The sequence below is a fragment of the Python bivittatus genome, unplaced genomic scaffold (genome assembly GCF_059951505.1).
Source record: "Python bivittatus isolate LINGU-HERP-01145 unplaced genomic scaffold, Pbiv_v1 ctg000700_np1212, whole genome shotgun sequence".
Lineage (NCBI taxonomy): Eukaryota > Metazoa > Chordata > Lepidosauria > Squamata > Pythonidae > Python > Python bivittatus.
This window is the reverse complement of record NW_028277098.1, coordinates 21,095,700-21,116,848: the sequence shown is the minus strand read 5'-3', so window position 1 is coordinate 21,116,848 and position 21,149 is coordinate 21,095,700. Positions and strand designations below refer to the sequence as shown.

General features: G+C 38.0%; 2 protein-coding genes across 4 annotated transcripts in view; one reads left to right on the top strand and one right to left on the bottom strand.

The window, feature by feature from the left end:
• Nucleotides 1-2,567, top strand: part of SLC30A7 (solute carrier family 30 member 7) — a 31,289-nt gene extending 28,722 nt beyond the window's left edge. The window contains exons 10-11 of the mRNA XM_007420248.4: nucleotides 623-772; nucleotides 1,848-2,567. Coding sequence (XP_007420310.1) covers nucleotides 623-772; nucleotides 1,848-1,895 — 198 coding nt within the window. The 3' untranslated portion in view covers nucleotides 1,896-2,567. The remainder of the gene's footprint in view (nucleotides 1-622; nucleotides 773-1,847) is intronic.
• A 5,282-nt stretch (nucleotides 2,568-7,849) lies between these two features.
• DPH5 (diphthamide biosynthesis 5) overlaps nucleotides 7,850-21,149 on the bottom strand; it is a 35,501-nt gene continuing 22,201 nt past the window's right edge. For all 3 annotated transcript variants that reach the window (XM_007420245.4, XM_007420247.4, XM_007420246.4), the window contains exons 5-8: nucleotides 18,221-18,341; nucleotides 11,843-11,882; nucleotides 9,877-9,980; nucleotides 7,850-8,262 (exon numbers count right to left, since the gene is read on the bottom strand). In XM_007420245.4, the coding sequence (XP_007420307.1) occupies nucleotides 8,057-8,262; nucleotides 9,877-9,980; nucleotides 11,843-11,882; nucleotides 18,221-18,341 (471 nt within the window). In that variant the 3' untranslated portion in view covers nucleotides 7,850-8,056. The remainder of the gene's footprint in view (nucleotides 8,263-9,876; nucleotides 9,981-11,842; nucleotides 11,883-18,220; nucleotides 18,342-21,149) is intronic.

Below are 21,149 nucleotides of genomic sequence, written 5' to 3'. Positions count from 1 at the left end.
TGTCTAGCTTTCAGTTATTTATGCCAATATAGTCTTCTCCAATATGAAGCCTTGTAGGTGTTTTTTAGACTTTGGCAGGTGGTCTAAAACATCTGAAAGCAAATTACGTGAAAAAATGTATTACCAGTGTCTCTCAGTATTAAGATCATGTTGAGTTATAACCCTGTTTCTCTCATAATGTTTAAGCCATAATGTGGTGTGGTTGTTTTGGGGTTAATGTATGAACATAATTTTTGTTTAGGGTTATGTGCAAAGCAGATTTTATTATTTCTTTAACAAGTTATGATTTTAAAAAATCTGGTTTAGTATAAGATACCGTAATGTTCCTAACAGCAGGAAAGAAACATTTTGTACTCTGTGGATTAAATTTTGGGAACAGAAATTAAAACAAAAAAACAAAAAAAACTCCACCCTCTCTTCAGAATAAGATTGAGACTGATTTACTATATTTGGTCTTAGAAGAAAAATAATAATTGGGCTTTTTTTTTTTTTGTGAATTCATTTTGCTTATTATGTAATATTACATAGAATTTTTCAGGGTTCAGATTAATTGGTTCTTATAAATCACTCTTATGAATCATTTAAAAGAAGGAAAAACTAAATACTAACTTCTGTATTTTAGGTTCAGCAGTTGCAAGGAGTTTACAATTTGCATGATCCTCATTTCTGGACCCTTTGTACTGATGTTTATATAGGGACTTTGAAACTGTTTGTAGCTCCAGATGCTGATGTAAAGTGGATATTAAGCCAAACTCACAACATTTTTACTCAGGTAAAATTTGTACATCTAGGTTATAAGTTGCAATGCTGTTTTTAACAACTGAGGAAAATATTATTAAGGTAGAATGATTTTTAACATGTTTTGGAGTCTTCAAAAAAACTAAGTTGAATTATAAAATTCAGGAGTTGCAAGAAGCCTTATTTCTGGATTTAAATTCTAAATAATCTAAATTCTACATTAATTTATATTTACACTTATTTCTAGATAGATGCTGTTTAGCTTTACAAATATCTGTCATTTTTCTGTTGATTGTTGGTCTATGGATCACTTCTGTTCTAAGGGAGAAAATTTGCCTCTTATTTTTCTTTTGCTAAAAATTATGAGATGTATGTTAAAGTACCTACACTGTCTAGCATTTTTAAAAGTTTAAAAGCTGCGCTCCATAAATCTTTGGCTATGGTTCTTAACTTTAAAAATAGCGTCAATCTAGTAATATGTATTATATATGTGTGTGTGTATGTATGTGTGTGTATTTTAAATTTTTCTTTGTGACTATTCACAAAAATCTTTTCTATTGGCTAGTTCTCATTTTCATTACATTAAGTGTTTTACACAAGCAAAACAACCTTTTTCAAGCATTCTTATGAAAATATTTTGAACCAGAAAAATCCATTTGTTTTTACAATCATAAAACCAAGGGACAATGAAATTAAGAGCTTGCTGTAGGGCCATTTTATTAATAAGAACCATGTATACATAATACTGGTCATGTTTATTGAATTTACATCCTGCCTTTCTGCTGGGAACTCAAGGCAGCAGACATGGGAACCTCCCCTCATTTTATCCCTGCAACAGTCACTTTCTTTGGGGAGCTGGGATGAGAGAGTGACTGACCCAGTTATGCAGTGACCTCTGTGGTTGAATGACGAATTGAACTTGGGTCTCCCTGATCCCAGTCCTATATCTCAACCACTGTACTACACTGGCTGTTTTCCTAAATGGAGCAGACCTCAAGTGGTTTGCAAGTCAGTTCCATGATCGATCATACTGAGTGACTTTATAGCATTTGAAATGTGGCTCATCTGTTCTCATTACTGACTTATGTGTTTCTTCCTTGTGTTTACAGGCTGGAGTAAGGCAACTTTATGTACAGATTGACCTTGCCACTATGTAGCGAACCTTTTCATCTCCTCCTTGGACCAAAGCTTTCTAGTACTGTCATTTTAAGACTTTGCTCTTCCTTTGGAACTGAAATTCCTTGTCTCAGTTGTCCAGCATACTCTCTTGCTGTCTGATTAGCAAAAGAGAAAATGAAGGGGGCCTCATCTTGATTACCTGGGATTGACTTTCAGGAGCCCCAAACCTTTATGGATTCCTTGCCAAGTTTGTTCCTACCTACAGCAGACTTAAAAATACAGATGTGGTATTGCAATCATTGACTGTGCTTTCTGTAAAGCTGCTGCAGAGATTTCTCATTCCCACAGAGCCGGTATTATTGCAGGGAGGGGGATTAACGGAAATTACTTTGGGGTGTAATGTCACAGTGGTTGACATTCTACAGCATAACTGTTTATAAGACTGTTTGTACTTTGCAAACTTAACGAACCAAACCATATTGGGTTTTCAGAGTGCCTTTATATCAAAGTATCTGTCAGCACAGAGAGGAAGCATTGGGGATTTTTATTAATTTTTATGGCTGTGACTAGTACCAGTAAGGTTTTTGCCTGTGATAGATGTGATGTAAATGTGTAATTGAATAGAGAGATGATGGATTCCCTCTTAATGTTACATTTTTAAGTTTCTGGGGAGGTGACTCTTCAGTTTTCAAATACAAAGGTAAAATGAATACATAAAACTTGTTTGCAGATTGTTTGATTACTATGAAGTCTTGGCTGTTAGTTCTGCAGCACCTGACAGTAATTGGGCGTTACTACATGTAGCCACCATGCAAAAGGATGGCTTGCAAGAATGTGATGTTTCTCTCTGATCTGAAGTCTTTTAATTGTTTTTCATACATGGACAAGTCTCACAGTGAAGAATTAGGTTTTTTTAATTTAACTTTTATGAAGTGCTCAAAAGGAGAGATGCTTTTATGGATTTGCTTCTTCCTGCATTACTACTTCCTATTTGGAGCCTTTATGTTGGATACATTTATTTTAATTGAAGGGGTTTTTTTATGCTAGCCAACAGACAATACATGCTTTTGCTTCGTACTCTATATGTTTACTTAACAAATTATTTGATCCTCTTATGAATGTTAAGCCAGGATAGTCTGGCAATCTCATCAGTGTCTGCATTGTCTTAGGTTTACACATTCACATTTTAACTGAATATAATGAGTTTTCCTAAATCATACCCCATATTTGAAGTTTGACTTTTTCCATCAGATTCTTAAAGGACCTTTAAATCTTTCAGCAACATTTTCTGGCACTTAATTATTTAGTGAATTGTTCTGCCAACGTTGGTTCTGTGCTGCTGTTGTCCATCATAATTGAAGTTCTTTTAAACTTCACAGGGACACTCTGGGTAATATGTCTTCCGTGTGTATCCCACAGTGCCAGTGTAATATTTAAAGGTTTTCTTTGGACAGTATAACAAAGATGCCACATATGCATTTTGCTGTTTCTAATGCTGGAACTAAAGCTGCTTAGGAGCTAGTCTCCATTTTAGGTTAATAAACAAAGCCCTGATTAATTGTTTGTCACTTGACCTTGCAACTGGAACAAAAGTGTGTCATGCAAGCAAGATGAGCTTGCCTAGAAAAATGAAGGTTAGTGTTAACTCATGGTCAGAAATTGTTTTCTTAACACCAAAAATTGTTTTTGTTGCTTGCATGAAATTGCGTTAGGCATCAGAAATACATAAAATGGATCTGAATTTTATACTGGAAAAGACTGTAGTATCGATTTTTGGTTTTTATGGGAATAACTTCCCTTTATTATTTTTTAATCCACTTGTTCTTAGATAACTTATTACTGGCTGATTAACTTCTAAACCCTGCTTTGTTTGGCTTACTGTTAATATAGAAATATGAGTATTTTTATGCAACCTGTAATTTAAACCCTAATAGAAATTTTGATTCATTATTTTTGCACAGTAACATATTTGGGCCTCATTCCTTTCCATAAGACACAACTGAAACTGTTTGCTTATTACTGTTTTCTTATGGAGATTCCCATCATACGTGAAAGACAATAGGAGTAGATCCCTGGAGACGAGAGCGGAAAACATTTGTGCTGTTTTCGCCTGGTGCAGAAATACCATTTCCCCCCCATATGGAGATAATTATTTAGCTCTGTGTAGACGAATGTGAAATCCCATTGCCTCTGAACCTCTTTCAGCAAAAGAGTGCTGAAATAGATTGTTAACTCGTTGTTAAATAGTTAATTTGTAGTCACTCCTTCAAAAAAGAAAATCAACCTCTTCCACTGAATTGTGCATCTGCCTGAATTTTGCTTATGCTATAACATGACTGCTTCTGTGGTTTTTGCTGGCATGTTCTAAATCCTTGGGCGTGCCTAAATAAGAGAGGCTGGAAACTGCTTAACCTTTTTTAGTGGGGTTAATATGCTCTTTGTTTTCTTCCTGCAGGATGTCATCCTCTTTATTGTTGCTGACTTCTCTCAGCCAAATGTCAAATAGTAAGGCATGTTAAATTATACTTGGCCAAACATGTGGCACTGAAACTTGCTTTTATCTAACTTTGGCAAAATAACATACATTGAATGTGTTGCCTTTGCATAATGTCATGCAGCAGAGGGCTCACTCAGTAAACAAATGTGCATTTTTGTCTGTCATCATAAGACAAGGTATTTAATTTACGAGGTGAGGTTTATTATAGAACGTTATCGCCCACCAAGCTCAAAATAGATAATATGAAGGAAAAAAGTGTCCTTTATACTTTTAAGTTCAAAGTATTAGGCTTAGTCATAGGATCTGTTTAATTCTTGAGCGAAAGTAGGCTGCCCAACATAGCTGAGGGCTAAGGGCATCATTCCTACAGATGGAACCAGCAACTTGAGTAACATTCTTCTTTCAGTGCTTTTTCATTACTAAAAATGAACACTTGCAATCACATTCAGATATTCAGAGTCTTGTCTAGTAAACAAAACACTGTGGTATAACTGTGGTTGAAGTTTCAGAAGAGATGGAAGAAGAGATGCTAACTGCACTTTATCAAATGAATAGTGTTGGCATATGAAGAAACCAAGACTGGCAGTTGAACTATCAACAGCCGGTTACTCCACGATAGGGGTACTAAAACCAGTGAAATTCATTATCATGTTTTCCAAGGGAAAACTGCACTACTACTACATTTTTTTTCTTTCAAATATGGTTGGTATGATTTAGATGAAACCCAGGGTTGTTACATGCCTTATCCAATTTAGAAAATATCCTCTAATTAATTAGTTCAGTTCTACTTTTTGTAAATCATGATTCTGCTTCTATTTTGCTGCAGAAAGTGCTTCAATATGGATTTTCCTCAGATTCTTGCATCCTTTCCCTTCCTCCATTTTAACTGATGCTTCCTACTTTGACCGAACTATCTTTTTGCAACTGGTTTTTGACCTTAAAGGAATTGTGTCCCACTAATGATTAATTTTACTATGGAGCTCTGTGTCTAAGCTTTAGTAGAGATGGAATTTTGTGTTTTTATTGTCCCATTGTTGAGGGGAGGGGACGGAAAATCAGTTTCGACATAAAGAAATACTTAAGAGCATTGTTTGCATATGTTAGTATGGTATCAGTTCCCAAAAATTTTATGCAGGGATCAGCAATCTTTTCAGGCAGTGGGCACCACTCTGCAGCCTGTAGCTGTCAAATAAACTTCTAATAGGCCAAAATCTGACATGAGAACACTGATCTAATGAGGTTTCAACCATCTATTTTTAATTTTTGAGATCAGTAACCACCGTTTAGTGGTAGTGTGTCTTGTTGCCAAGCCCCAATTTAAATTATAGATTATAGATTGTATTTATGGCCTAGCCATACATTCTCCTGCATGAGAAAATGGCTGAAACTCTTATTTCCTGAAAATGTATTTGTATTTTCAGATAAAATGGAATTTTGCTGCCAACCAATCTTTTATTCAGTTTCTAAAGGCCTGGTGTTCTGTAGAGTTTAAGGAGTTTCCTGTACTGGTAAATTCAAAGTGGTGGCTGAATATACTGAAAATAACTTGAAAATACTATAGCTAGTGGCCAGTCTTGACTTGGCGTCAGTGCAATATTGACCATTTTATTGCATCTTTTTTTTTCTATTTTAATACAGTCTTGATTGAAACAGCAAAAATGTTTGACACAATATTTGGGATCAATTTTTCCTATCAATAAACTCTTTTTTTCAAAAGCTCAAATGTTGTGTGTGCAGTTATTGGGGCCAAATACATCCTTTTAAATCATTCTTAAGCTCTCTTCTAATTGGCAAAAAACAGTGGTGTCATAGGCCCTAATGAGTTGTAAATTGTGGATTATGCATTACAGCAGCTGGTCTTGCACAGCACGCTAAGCCACATTTTAGTAGAACACAATATGTGAATCAAAGAATACAGAGATACTGTGAGGTTGGTTGGCTTGTTAGATTTATATCCCACTCTTTCTGCAGAAACTCAAGGCTGTGTTAAGGCTCCTCCTCATGGAAATAGCACAGAAGAGATGACATCCCTTAATCTCCCTTGAAAATCATTTCGAGAAACCTCCAAATCTCCAGAAAACAGTATGGAGAAGGAGGACTCAGTGAAAATAGTACATTGAACCAACTGTCAAGGTCCATTTTCTACATCAGAGACAAGATGCTTGAAAGTGGATACTTCCTGCTTGCTCCAGAGGCAGGGCCTAGAGATCTTTTTGAGTCTACTTCCTTTGGGAGGAGACAGCCTCTTCTCCAGTTTTGAAAGGACAAGCTGTAAAAAGAGCTTAAAGAACACTTGAGAAAAAAAGGACAAATAAAGGAGAGCTACATGAGAATTATGAACCACTAGCTGCATATACTGATGGGGCCACAAGACCCTTTCCACTTTTGAAATGGCCTGGCAGCCTGGATGCCTTGTCTCAGCTGTACAAAATTGACCTTGGTAAATCTGCGCAGTGAACTAGTAAAGCAATTCTAACACAGCTTCTGCAAATATACTACTTTTGTCTGTGAGGAATTTTTTTGCATGGATTCAGTCCAGAAATCTCCATCTTGCACTTCCTCATACACAACCAGTAAGCAACCTAGACTCGTATCTCATTTAAAAAATGGTAGCTAAGGCATTTAACATGGATTCATTATGCCCGTTCTTGGGCTGACAGACCCTTCTCATGGTTACTCATGCTTTAGTCACCTATCATTTGGATTACTGCAATGCGGTCTATATGGGGCTGCCCTTGAAGACCACTTGGAAAATACAGTTGGTCCAGCATGGAGTTGTATAAGTAGGTATGGACACAACTCATGTGCTCATGCAGCACCTCTGTCTGTGAGCAGGTGCAATTCAAGATGAGGGGTATCTGTAAAGCCCTACATGGTTCAAGGCTTGATTATCTGTGGGACTAACCTTCCCCAATTGTCTCTGCCCATCCTGTAAGATCAGACAGGATAGGCATGGTTCAGTGCTTTCAGTTAAACAGTGTCATGGGATCCTAGATGCATGTCTTCTCTGTCACAACTCCTGCCCGCTAGAATACCATTCCTCCAGATATCTACTTGGCCCCATCCCTACTCTGCTATGGAAAATACTGAGAACCTGGCTTTTTGAATTTCCCCAAAGCGCTGATTATTTCCTGTTTTTGTTTTTGCTGAATCTTTAATTGTAAGTTTCATTAAGTTTCTCTGATCCAATAGCCTTATAAGAATGCTCAGCAAATACTGGTATTTAAAGTTCAATTCAAGCTTTATCTACTGCTACTATTATCATCATCATCATCTGCAGTTTGAAATGGTACAGTTCAGGCACAGGCTTACTACCTTGAGATATTTACATCTCCATCGATATAGGGACAGATTTCTTCTGAAAATATCAAAGTCTAACACTGAAAACAATCAGCCATTCTAGCCAAGTGCTATATTTTAACTATTGAAACTTCTCTGTCTTCTGCCATACTGATGGTTCTCCCAACACCTACTACACAGGTGGAATCAAGACACTACTCTCAATTATTTTATTCTAATTCTGTCAAGTAACAAAACATTTAACAGTTGTAAGCAGTGAACCTGAGCCATGAAGAATCGCAACCGGGCTTCCTAGGTGTCTTCTTTGGCAAGATACGGGTTACTTCTTTGCAGAGTAGCTTTTATTACTAACAAGGATTTTACCAGCTTCAATTCACAATAGGGGTACAAAGAGTTTCCAACTCAGTGGTGTTCAAAGATGGATTTATCTACTGCAAAGAGTTTAAGCATGTCCACTTCCAGGGGATGCAATACTCCAGTTACGATCATAGAGTGCAGAGGATCTCCAAGTGCCACTGTAGTCATTTCCTGTAGAGTACCTGAAGCAATCTTCTGATCCACTGCACCAACTCTTGCTAAGCCTACACAGATGGTGTTTTCTGTTACTTCTGCAAAAAAAAAAAAAGGACCATGATATTCAGAAAATTTACTTTAAACTTCTGATAATGCAGCACTTCTAAGTGATTCTCCCTCTTTATTTTAGCAAAAAAGTTACATCATCCTTATATTGACACCAGGCAACCTTCTGAAGAACTCCACAATCACTTCCTTGAAAATTGGACAGCAATTGAGCAATGCCTGTAACATTGCCTTGTAATAGGATATGGCAAAACGTGTAAAGAACAAGCACAGGAAATATGGTGTTCTATCAGGAATCTGAACTTCAGATATAATAATTTGCCAGGTAGGTTCTCAGTTATTTAAGTGAATGCAGCCCACCAGAAAGACTATTCTATTCCTGGTAACTGGGGAATTTTCCTAAAAAAACAACATTCAAAGGACAAGGGAGTATTTATGAAATATCTGTGGACAGGATTTCATACCTGAAAAAGGTTTCTGTAACTAGAGAATATGAAAAAGAATTTGCTGGGATTTTCACTCCCATTTTTCTTGCTGTTTTGATGGGGTGTGTGTGTGTGTGCCTTCACTTACCATAATCTGTACAACATGCTAAATTGTACTGTTTTATGTTATTTGAATCAAGATTATGAATTAAATTGTGGTTAAGGCTCCCCTTAACCATAATTCTTATTTTTATGTGCTTTTGCTTCATATGAATGAAATGTGCTTCCAGGTTTACTTTTGATAAATAGTGTATCTAAACTAGCATCTTGCCCTTATATGGAAAGTAAGTGTCCATAGTTTGGTTTGCTGTAAATTGCCTGGGATCAAACCCCAATGGACCAGAAGCTTTATTACTTTAAACCTTAAAGCAGGGATGGGAAATCTTCAGCCAATCAGATATCGTTGAATTTCAGTTCCCATCATCCCCAGTTAGAATGACTGGATCATAACAAGGATGATGGGAGTCATAATGCAATCCTGGTTTTCTATCCCTGATCTACAATTTTACTATTAAAATGCTTGAGGATCAAACCAAGGTCAATTTACTTAACTTGATTTTTTCTTCTACAACACAAAAATATTTTACTAACAGGACTACTTTTGGTTATATTTTTCCCACCAAAGTTTGTATTTCTTAACATGATGTCAAATGATTAGTTGAATACAAGATGGCAACGTATGGTATATGTATTTTTTTTTTTGTGCTGATCTGAGGCTGTAATATTCATTCAATTATTTATATTAAAAGTGCTTTCCTACTCTTGATGCATTCAGGACCAATGCTTTGTGGCATGTAGTATGAAGGGAAATGCATCATTTCTTACGAGTGTGGGAAATGATTAACGTCAATGTGATTCATTCTTGAAATACATCCATGTGGAATGCTTTTTTTAAAAAAATAAAATAAACTGGGTCATTGAGCTTGTGGCTGGTTTGTGTACAGGCCAACATTCTGCGGCCTTTAGATATGTGCTTCCAGGCTAGTGACGTACACTTCATTATGGATGATGAGCCGGTGTAAAACTTTGGCTTCCATGCAAGCTATATCTTTGCCAAGTTCAGGATGGCCCATCTCCATACCGCCATGGGAGCTCTTGAATTCCGAAGAAATTTCAGCCAGGGTACCTTTCTAGCAGAAAAGATAGACATGCATATACCTGGCTCTTGGCCCTGTAGCCGCCTATTCTGGACAACTGCAAGAAGCTGCTCTGCTGCTTGATTCACACTCATGTAGCGTGGTGGCTCAAAGATCTTCTTTCCCCTGACGGAAGAAAGTCAACGATGTCAAAAAAGGAGCTTCTACATCCTAGTCACATTGGAATTCATGAGCACAACAAACTGACATCTATACTAGCTGGTCTGCACATTGTGGTTTATTCAACAAATCTTGGTTATACTCAACCGTGACTTAGGTTGGGTTCGCTCATCACGCTTTTTCTATTCCAGATTTTTCTTTTTCAGATGAAAAGTGGTGCACACTATGCACAGTAGAAGGAAATGTATTAGCACGCTCTTCTATTGACCTCACTGGCCTAGGTTTACATGTGCATACAAAGCTGCACCCAACACTTAGGTCAGTGGGAACAAAAATCACTCTTAGGCAGCTGTGGCTGTTTTGAAGCTCTTAACCAAGGAATTATAGCCTGCATGAATCAAATGAATGTATTCTCCACTTCTAAAAGAGGTGCCACATGTTTACCCTTGCAGTACAATCCATATCTATTCCTCACCCCCTTAAATGTAGTGTTACTTCTCCTGCACCAGCATCTGAGCTATTCATGCCAAGTTTAAAGGAAAGCCTGTATTTTTCTACCACATACTCTATAGTTGTATAATTATAGTCCCCCAAATCCAGTGTTCAGGAGTTGTTTTCAGCAACGTTTGCCAACCCTGGACTTGGCCAAGCAGAGTTTATGAAGAAGTTCCAAAATAAATCATCTCCAGAGATTGTCAGTCCATATGAATATGAAACAAAACCGAAGTAAGGATGTGTCCAGAAACCATCAACTGTTCCATACGATGAGCTGGCAGAGAGACTAAGGAAGCAGACTGATCCCCCCAGATTAGAAATACTGAACTGGGAGCGGAAAATAATCATACCATGGATAAAATGACTTGGGTTAGAGCTAATGTTGCTCTATTCGCTTCTTTAAAAATGGGAGACAGTTAATATATGCTGAATGCAATATGAATTAAGTTTGCTTATGAACCAGGCAGTTTATCTTTAACAGAGAAGGATGACTAAAAAGAGGTTTGGGGGCATTGGCCAATGACACTGCCTGAAGCAGAGGCCAAGTGATGCCTCCAATCCCAGCTAGCACAAGACTTTAAAGCTACTTAAAACTACAAGGAGAGAGGTCTGGGCTAGATATCGAGAAGAACTTCCTGATTGTGGAACAGGCGGCTACCTAAATAATGAGCAATTCTTCAGTAGAGGTCTTCAAAAAGAGACTGGACAGTCATCTGTCAGAGGTGATCTGGTGTATCTTGCACAGAACAAGAGGTTGGACTAATGTTCTTTAAGATCCCTTCCAACATGAAAGCCAAGGGTGCTGTCTCTTGGAAACCTATTCCTGGTGTTGCTTCCTGAAGTAGGTGGTGTTTCATCCTACAATGTGGTCACACTGTTGTGAACAAGACTAAACTAGCTACTATTAAAAGCCTCCTAAGAGTGGATGCAATAAGAAGTCAGGCCTCTGCATTTCAGAGAAGTTGAGAATGGATTGCAGTAATGTTTCTGATTGTGCAAAGGCCTTCAACTGCATTCAACTGATGAGAAAAAATATATTTGCAAACCTCTTTTTGGATCTTTGGAAAAGCTTATACTGGAGGCAAGGTCTGGGTACATATTTATTCCAGATTCTCTACATATATTTAAACCTAATATTTGTAGAAATACACTTGTAGGGTTCCAGTGGACTTCAAATATGATTTAACTCTGCTATTGATCTGTCCCATAACCCACATATAAGTGATGACAATTCCTTCCCATCTCCTGCATTAATTATGTATATAATCCTACAGACTCCTTTAACAGTTATTCTACTTTCAAGTGTTCAACTATCTACACACACTACTCAGTGCCACATGCTGACAGTCCAGATGCCTAGTGACACAACTTACCTCATGAGATTCTCCAATGACTGCTCCTTCACTTTAATGTCTGCAAAAGAAAAAAAAAGTGCACATACACTGGAAGTTAATTTATGTAGAGACTATTAAGATTCAGATTTTATTTTTCCTTTGCGTCTGATACAGAAATATTCCCATAGACTGTTCTCTCTGACCCACTTCTGCATGTGTGATCTTACAATCTCTGTTCCAGAGAACATTTTTTTAAAATGGGACTAATTCCAGCCAGCCAGCACAATAGTATTCATTGCTCTATTGTCTAATGCATGGTTAGCATTTTGTTGCTGATAGCATTTTCAATTGTCTTTGGGCCGCGCTGTGTGTGTGAATTAATGCCCCCTCCTAAACACAGCTCTTTGCAAAAATAAAACAAATAATTCCAGAGTATCTCTATTCAATATTAGTACATAACAAGCGGTGATTTTAACAAAGAGTTGGTATTCAGGTTCCCAGACAGCCTCAACCAATTCTTCCATGGAGGTCTAACTGTTCTCCCTCCTTCCCAGTTTTCTGTTCAGGAGGCTCTCCAAGCATTCTACGGGTATTGAGCAAACTCTGTCTTTGCTACACTTTTGGATATGTTTTTGCTGGACTTTTTCCTTTGTATTTCTTCCAACACTGGGGTTGACACTGACACATCCCTCTTCTGTGTGTGGATTGGCTTCTTAAGGTCCACTCTCAGAGAATGAATTGCCACTAGCATATAACTAGCATTATACACACACACACACACACACATATATATACACAGACACACACACTCTCTCACACAAACTATATCTATGTATCTATAGATATATATCTATGTCTATGTCTATGTAATGTAATGTAATGTAATGTAATGTAATGTAATGTAATATATAAAAATAAAAAACTGGACAGCCACTTTGGTCTAGTGGTTAAGGCACCAAGCTAGAAAGCCGGCTGGGTGACTTTAGGCCAGTCACTCTTTCTCAGCCCAACCCACCTCACAAGGTTGTTGTGGGGAAAACAGAAGGAGGAAGGAGCATTAGATATGTTTGCCGCCATGAATTTTTTATAAAAATCATACAAGGTGGATTAAAAAAAACTAAAAATAAAAAATAACACAGCATGTAAGACACAATCCATTTTTCATAATTAAAAGGATTTCCTTTTGCATTAGACCAAAGTACCAGTCTTAACTGAAGTCTGTTAGGTAGACATTAGCTTTAATGAGTTAAAGCTGTTCCATCTGGAACCAAATGTGTGTTTATAGGACTTAAGGTTGAAGAGATCAATAATATACTTGAAGTTTTTCATCTTATCTTCTAGTAGAAAAACATATTGTCTGTCATGCTTCCTTCAGACTATTGGTTACTGAATTTGATACTCTATCAAGCTTAAGCAACATGAATGAGCTATGAAGAGAAGCCATGGATATAAATATAAGTGCTGTTTTGTTTCTATCAGCTGTCTGCCTCCGGACAGTGAGAGCCACTTTAGCAGGATAATACTGGAATCGCAGATGCTTCATTGGCCTCCAATCATTTCTGAATACAACCCAAAGGGCTGGTATTAACCTCTACAACCCAAAGGGCTCAACTCCCAGGTATTTTAGGGAATGTCTCCTTCCACCTGAGCCTGCCTGACCTGAGCACTCCATCAGAGAGGGAATGGTTCTGGCTCTCCTCACTCCGAGGCCTGCTCAGCAACATTCCCTCCCCTTTGCACTGGCTACCCCAGCCCCCACCCCAAGATTCAATGAAGGCACCAAAGCAGTGTTGACTGTGTTGTGTTTGATTACAATGGGCTATTTATGGAAGTTTTACTGAATTGCTTGTGGGCGAGATTGTTGGATTTGTTTTATGGATTTTTATTGTGAGTCACCCAGAGTCATGTGATGGATTAGTAAATACATAATGTAATAAATTAAATGAAAGAACATTCCAAGTTTGCTTTTTCTGTAAGAACCGAACTGCCCCCTCTCTCTATTCTAGTGCCATTTATATCCATTGTTTATTTCATTCTAGTCATCCAAAATCTGGATCTAATTCATTTTCTATATGTAACCAATGACTTTATAACTGCATTTTAGTTTTTAACCAGCTGCTCATACCTCATGTATCAGCATTCCTGACATGGAACTTTTACCATGATAAAGTGAATTAATCAATGACTGTATTCATACACTATGCTAAGCCATAATACACTTTGATTTTGATGTGTGGGCTGAGCAATTGTAATTTGCAAACCAGGCTTGCAGCCGAGCACTCTATGTGAACACAGCCAATTGTACTTTATTTAAAAATGGTTATCCTAGAGTGGCTTAGCATGATGTGTGTACCTAGTTAATAAAATGCTCAAGTAATTTTCCTCAATGAATATTTTTTTAACATAGAAATGTTTGTGTGTACGTATATGAAAAACACACAGCACCCTGTAGGCAGATTAAATTTTCTCTAATCTTTTGCCCTCTGGATATAGTTCCTATAGCCTCCCTGTGGTGGAGGCTTATAGAATCTAAATCTGATGTATCTGGGGGCACTAGGGAAGAAATCATATAGTAGAGAAAATAGAAGGATGTTGAGCATGGTGGTATCAAGAAAAGAGACTGAAGAGATTGGAAGATGTGCTGAGTAGAACACTGTCCAAAACATCTGGCAGGCTGCTGTTATACAGAAAGATTGTGACATTCTTCTTTCACTCAGCATTAATTACAGAGAAGAAATGCATTTTTAAATCTCTTTCTGAAAATGCATTCCAAATGCCCAACATCTGTGCAGTTTAAATAGCTATATGGCTGTTGATACATTTCAATAATTGAGGAACAATTCCAGTAAATTCCCCAATGTATAAATTATCTCCAGACCAATTTCTCCAGCAATCATGTTGACTGATTACATGCTGGCAGAATTCAGATCTTTCCAAAACATACAGAGAAATTGCCTTTGGACTTAGAGGTTTTGGGACATAATGCTAGAACTTCTGGCTTTTAATCAAGAAAAGCAACAGAGGTCATAAGACCATTAGTTGCTTGCAAGAACTCACCACCAACCTACGTTCACTGAAAAGGCTATGGTTAAATCAACCCCAGTATCTAAAGAACACTGAATGAGCTAATTGCATCAGTCCAATTTCCATCTGATAAAAATTCCATGTGTGTTTGTTTGGCTCTGTATAATGTCTCTTGCTGGAAGATTACATGTGAAGTCCCATTTTGTCTGAAAACTCTGGTACAATTTTAAAAAATCGTGCCTCTCTACAAAGCTCACTGGGCTGCTTCCTTTTCTGCAGGCCAGATCTTTGTAGTTTTAAGAAAAGTACAGAAATGAGTAACTTGCGTCCCCCTCTGCAATAGATGAAGCTAAATCCCTTTATATCATATTACTGTTAAAACTCAGGAGCAGAGCCAGTAAATAGCCTAGCAATCCCAGTGAAGGGATGTGCCTTGCTAAAACTTCATTTTAAACATTTCTTTTAGATGTTTCAGGACCAGCTCCCTAATTAATGGAAGCACATTTGCGTGGCCCTCTTGATTGCAATTTAAGACTTCTTATTGCACAGTTCTGGGGCAATTTAAAACTCTGCAATACTCTGCAATATTCAGTTATTATTCAGACTCAGGTTTCCTTGCAGCTTAATATTAGATAAAGTGGTATGTATTTCATAAAATTAGGAAGTTAGTGGATGAGGAGAGTCAGACTTCTACTTCTTCCAAGTGTTAAGAGAACACTGCAATTGATTACTATACAGATCTATCTATCTATCTATCTATCTATCTATCTATCTGATCTAGCAGTAACACTTGCTCTAGCCCATTCTACTAGGCTTTAGATGAACATTTCCATAAAGAAAAAAAGCCTGAAACAAACTCTGCCCTGGAGCAAAAATAAAGGGAAGGCTAAGCAAATACTCTTTTTGGCTTATACTATTTTTCAGTGTATAGGAAAATGCCTGGCTTGCTTAGATAAAAGAACAATTAAATATCCTATTTTCCTTTTAGCAGCACAAAATGGAACACTCCCAGAAAAAAAAAAAAATTGCAGATTTGATGTGTGTGTGTGTGTGTGTGTTATGTATGTGTATGTATGTGTGTGTGTGTGTATATATATATTCCTAGATCATCATCACTGATTCATTCATTCATTCATTCATTCATTCATTCATTCATTCATATATATATATATATATCTTCATATATATATATATATATATATATATGAATGAATGAATGAATGAATGAATGAATGAATGAATGAATGAATCAGTGATGATGATCTAGGAATCACTGATGTATGAATTTGGATTTTTCTTTTAGAAACAGCAGTGGTAAAGGATGGGGTTGCATCTAGACTGGGATACTTTTTTTTTTTTTGCACCTTTGTACTAAATTCTATTGTGTGGATAAAGAGGGTCAAATTCATATGCCATTATCCTAATGCAGCTTTCCCAGCCACTTGGTCTAAATGCACATTTCTATGAGCAGAGCCATTTGGAATGGACTAACACATGGTACTGGACCATGTAATCTGGGCCTCAGAATGGTTCAGAAAGAGATCAGACGATTCAAGTCAGCTGACTCTTTCTTAAGCTACTTCTCACTGGAGCAGAAGCCAGCAGTTATTCCACCAGGCTGCAAGGCCAGCCAGCCCACTGGCTCAGCTATAACCAGCCAATGTAGGCTTATCTTCTTTTTAAGTTGCTTCGAATAAAAAGAAAAACAATATTTGGCTACATTATAGTAGTCTAGTTCCATGCTTATGCCTGCATTTGCTGTTATAGCTGGTTGACTAAATGAACCCAATTTTCTGGATTTGCAAAATATAATGAGCTATACATTGACTGGGGGGAGGGAGGTCATGCCCTTAGCTCCTCAATTGTGGGATGTCTCTAGGCTTGAGGGTCTCTCCCTGTTTAATATCTACATGAAATGGCTGAGGGAGGTCATCCATCTGTTTGGGGTCTGGTATCATCAATATGTGGATGATACCCAGCTACATATCTCGATCTCAGGCCAACCAAGTCATGCTCTCAAGGTCCCGTCCCAATGACTGGAGGCTGTGTGGGACTGGATGGAGAGGAACAGACTCAGGCTCAATCCTGACAAGACTGAGCGGTTGCAGATACTTGGGCCTCCTGGGACTAGGATTTTCCACCACTGAGCTTGGAAGGTGTTGCATTTCCCCATTCAAGAGTAGTGCGCAATCTGGGGCAATCTTGGACTCACAGCTCCTGTTCAGATGGCAGGTGTGGCCAAGAGGGCCTTTACACAAGCACATCTAGGGTGCTTGTTGTGCCCTTTCCTGGGCCAGGAGGCCTTTCAGACAGTCATGCATGGACTACTGTAACAGGGCTGCTCTTGAAGACCACTCAGAAGTTACAGCTGGCCCAGAGTGCAGCAGCACGGGCAGTGATCAGCATGCCTCATTATGCCCATGTGACCCCACTGTCTGTGAGCCGCACTGGTTATTGTTTGGCTTCCAGGTGCAATTCAAGATGCTGGTTATCACCTAAAGCCCTTCATGGCATAGGGCCAACTTATTTGAGGGCCACTCATCTCCCATTGTTTCTTCCTTTCCAGTAAGACTGGGCAGAATTGATGTAGGTCAGGTTCCTTTGTTCAAACAATGCCATTTATTGGGACCTGGGAAGTATGCCTCCTCTGTCATGGCGCCTGTCTTTGGAATAATATCTCTCCAGAGAGCCATTTGGCTCCCACCCTGAGGATGTTCTGGAAGTCTTTAAAAACTTGGCTGTTCTCCCAGGCCTTAGGAAGTTTGCTTGTGTTTTGTGGTATATGGAGTGTGGCCTGCCCAGACATACACATTTTTTTTCTTATTGTTTTGTATCCCTTTTAAAGCGTAAGTCACCCACAGTTGTCCTGGAGTCACGTGGCCTCTAAATAAAATAGATAAATAAACCTTGAACAAGATGTTCAGTTAAGTCATTTATGGCTCAGTGTGTCATGTAAACACAGCCTACAAGACCCATTATGAGGTTAAAAATTGATCTCTCTGCTCTTTTCTTTTCCTATCCTTTTTTATTGATCTGAAATCCTTTGGGAGTCTTTTCACTTGAAGAATGGATGAAGTTTATAAGTAACCAACAAATACATCAACAAAGGCAGCAGCCATACAAGGCAAAAGATGCTCATCTCTTTCCATTCCACTTTTATCTACATTTTGATGCTTCTTGTTTGATCAGGAAGGATGAATTATTCAATTAGTCGTTTATTCACAAAAGTGCAGTAGTTTGCACTGATGAAGCATGATAATGGACAGCATATTTATGACAAACATTTAATTCAAAAATTCTGGATGGTATATGAGCAATTTAAAAAAGGCATCCAACAATTGCCTCAATTAATTAAAATCTCACAATGCAATCTAAATACTAGATGTTTCTTACCAAGTAAGCACAGAGTGTGCATCCCATTTTTCCTGTTTTTTATGATTTTGTCAAAAAAACTCTCAGGCTTCCATGTGTCTGTCCAGAACACAATAGAAACTGTTTCTCCAAAGTTGTAGAGCTGTGAAGAAGGAGGGAGAGAGGAAAGAAAATCTTCAGTCATCAGTATACTGTAACCCATAAAGTAATATAAGATGGGGTTACAAACATTTAGTATTGTGGGATTTTTCAAGTGTACAAGAAATGGTGAATTGTACTTATTTTTACATGTCAAATGCAGTGTCTGGAACCAACTGAAGTACACTGGCCAGAGATGTTTTTGAAAATTGGTCCTCCATATGTCCTGGAACTGCCCCAATTTCTTCTTTGCCTATTCCTGCTATTTTAAAATGGTATAATTATATAACTACTGAGTGTCAATGTAAAGTAGTAGTTTGGATTACGACCAGAGAGAATCAGGCTCAAATCCATCCTCAGCCAATGAGGCTTACTGGATGGCTTTGGGTCAGTCATTATGGTTCAACTCAACCAATCTCAGGGTTTTCCTACAGAGAAAAATGAGGAGCCGCTATATACACTGCCCTGAGCTCCTACAGGAAAGTGGAAAAGAAATACATCTAGTGAGTGAGTGAATGAACACATAAAATTACAGATAACTGTGAAAGCAAGCAGATGCTATCAGTTTTTCAGTCCCATCAAAAATGAGTAACTGAGTGGGACTTCCGGGGGAAGTATGGCAAATGAAGATGATTCTGTGAAAGTGGAACAGACTACTGCAGCAAAGACCAAGGAACCAGTGGGTAGACCAGTCCCATGGAACCTTTCCAGGTAAGAGGACAAGAGATTGCCCACATGTGCTGTAATGGCTGCTCCTCACACGGAGACTACAGGACAGCAGTTTTCCACGGGTTCGAGTGCCGGGAGACGGTGGAATCAGCCATCTTGCTCTCAACCACAGCAGAGCCTTTTAAAGGACACTAAGTTCACAAACCTCACTTTCTAATCACTTTTGGAAATTGTCTATTAACCATCTTAAAGCTACTAGACACCTTTGGAACGACAGGTTTGAAAAGTCTTCATCAGGTGAGTTATCTTCAACTCTGAACAAAAGAAAAATTAATTACAGGCTTACAAACTTAAAGAATTTGAAATAAACAGCAAAAAGCTAAATAAGATTTTGATCTAAGAAAATTAGAAATGGATTAAGGGTCCATTTGTTTGGACATTCCAATATTCCAAGATAAATTTGGAATATTGACTTTTACTATAAGATTTTGGAATTAATTATAAAAATAAACAACCTCTCATGGAAAATACACTTATTTTGGATATCCTGGCTATTGCAAGTCATAACAAAAGATAAGTGATGATTTTAGAAACTGGACACTAGAGGGGACTAAAGATTTTAAGCAGAAGAAAAAAAAATACAAGCCTGATGTCAGTTAATATTGGGACTCACAAAATGACACAAAATGTTGTAACAGCAGAAATACTAAAGGAGATCTTTGAAGAATGGAGCCAAAAGTTAGTAACTACAATATAAACACTGTCAGTAATGATGTCTGCTTCTGTCTAAAAGAAATTAATCAAGGAATGATAGATGTGGAACAAATTTTATCTGACAAGATAGAGAAAGTACAGAATGTGGAACTACAAATGACAGGCCAAGAGAATGTTTTAGAAAAGGATGCTTTATTGGCTGAAGTTTTAAAAATTAAAAGGGAAATATAAATGATAAATCAAGAGAATGACCCAGAAAATGTTTTGTTACCAGATTTACAAAAGAGGCATGTTAAAGCCTTGAAAAGATCTGTGTGATGGGATAAAGATGAATTGAAATCAAATCCTATGACAATATTTGAATTAAAGGTTAAGACTGTTAGAAGTAAAAAGAAGGAATATAAAGTTAGTTTATTTGAACAAGTTAAAATAAGACTTTTGCAGTGTTCTGGTAACCCTTTATGGACTTTTTGCTGACACCAGGATTGAAAAGTTGATGTTTTATGGATTTGCTTATACAGGTGAAACTCGGAAAATTAGAATATCGTGCAAATGTTCATTTATGTCAGTAAGGCAACTCAAAAGGTGAAACCAGTATATGAGATAGATGCATTACATGCAAAGCAAGATATGTCAAGCCTTACTTTGGTATAATTATGATGATTATGGCATACAGCTTATGAAAACCCCAAATTCACAATCTCAGAAAATTAGAATAGTGTGAAAAGGTTCAATATTGTAGGCTCAAAGTGTCCCACTCTAATCAGCTAATGAATCCATAACACCTGCAAAGGGTTCCTGAGCCTTTAAATGGTCTCTCAGGCTGGTTCAGTAGGAATCACAAGCATGGGAAAGACTGCTGACCTGACAGTTGTGCAGAAAACCATCATTGACACCCTCCATAAGGAGGGAAAGCCCCAAAAGGTAATTGCAAAAGAAGTTGGATGTTCCCAAAGTGCTGGATCAAAGCACATCAATAGAAGGTTATGTGGAAGGGAAAAGTGTGGTAGAAAAAGGCGTACAAGCAGCAGGGATGACCGCAGCCTGGAGAGGATTGTCAGGAAAAGGCCATTCAAAAGTGTTGGGGACTTTCACAAGGAGTGGACTGAGGCTGGAGTTAGTGCATCAAGAGCCACCACACACAGATGAATCCTGGACATGGGCTTCAAATGTCGTATTCCTCTTGTCAAGCTGCTCCTGAACAACAAACAACGTCAGAAGCATCCTACCTGGGCTACAGAAAAAAAGAACTGGTCTGTTGCCCAGTGGCCCAAGGTCCTCTTTTCTGATGAGAGCAACTTTTGCATCTCATTTGGGAACCAAGGACCCAAAGTCTGGAGGAAGAATGAAGAGGCGCACAATGCACGATGCTTGAAGTCCAGTGTGAAGTTTCCACAGTCTGGGTTGATTTGGGGAGCCATGTCATCTG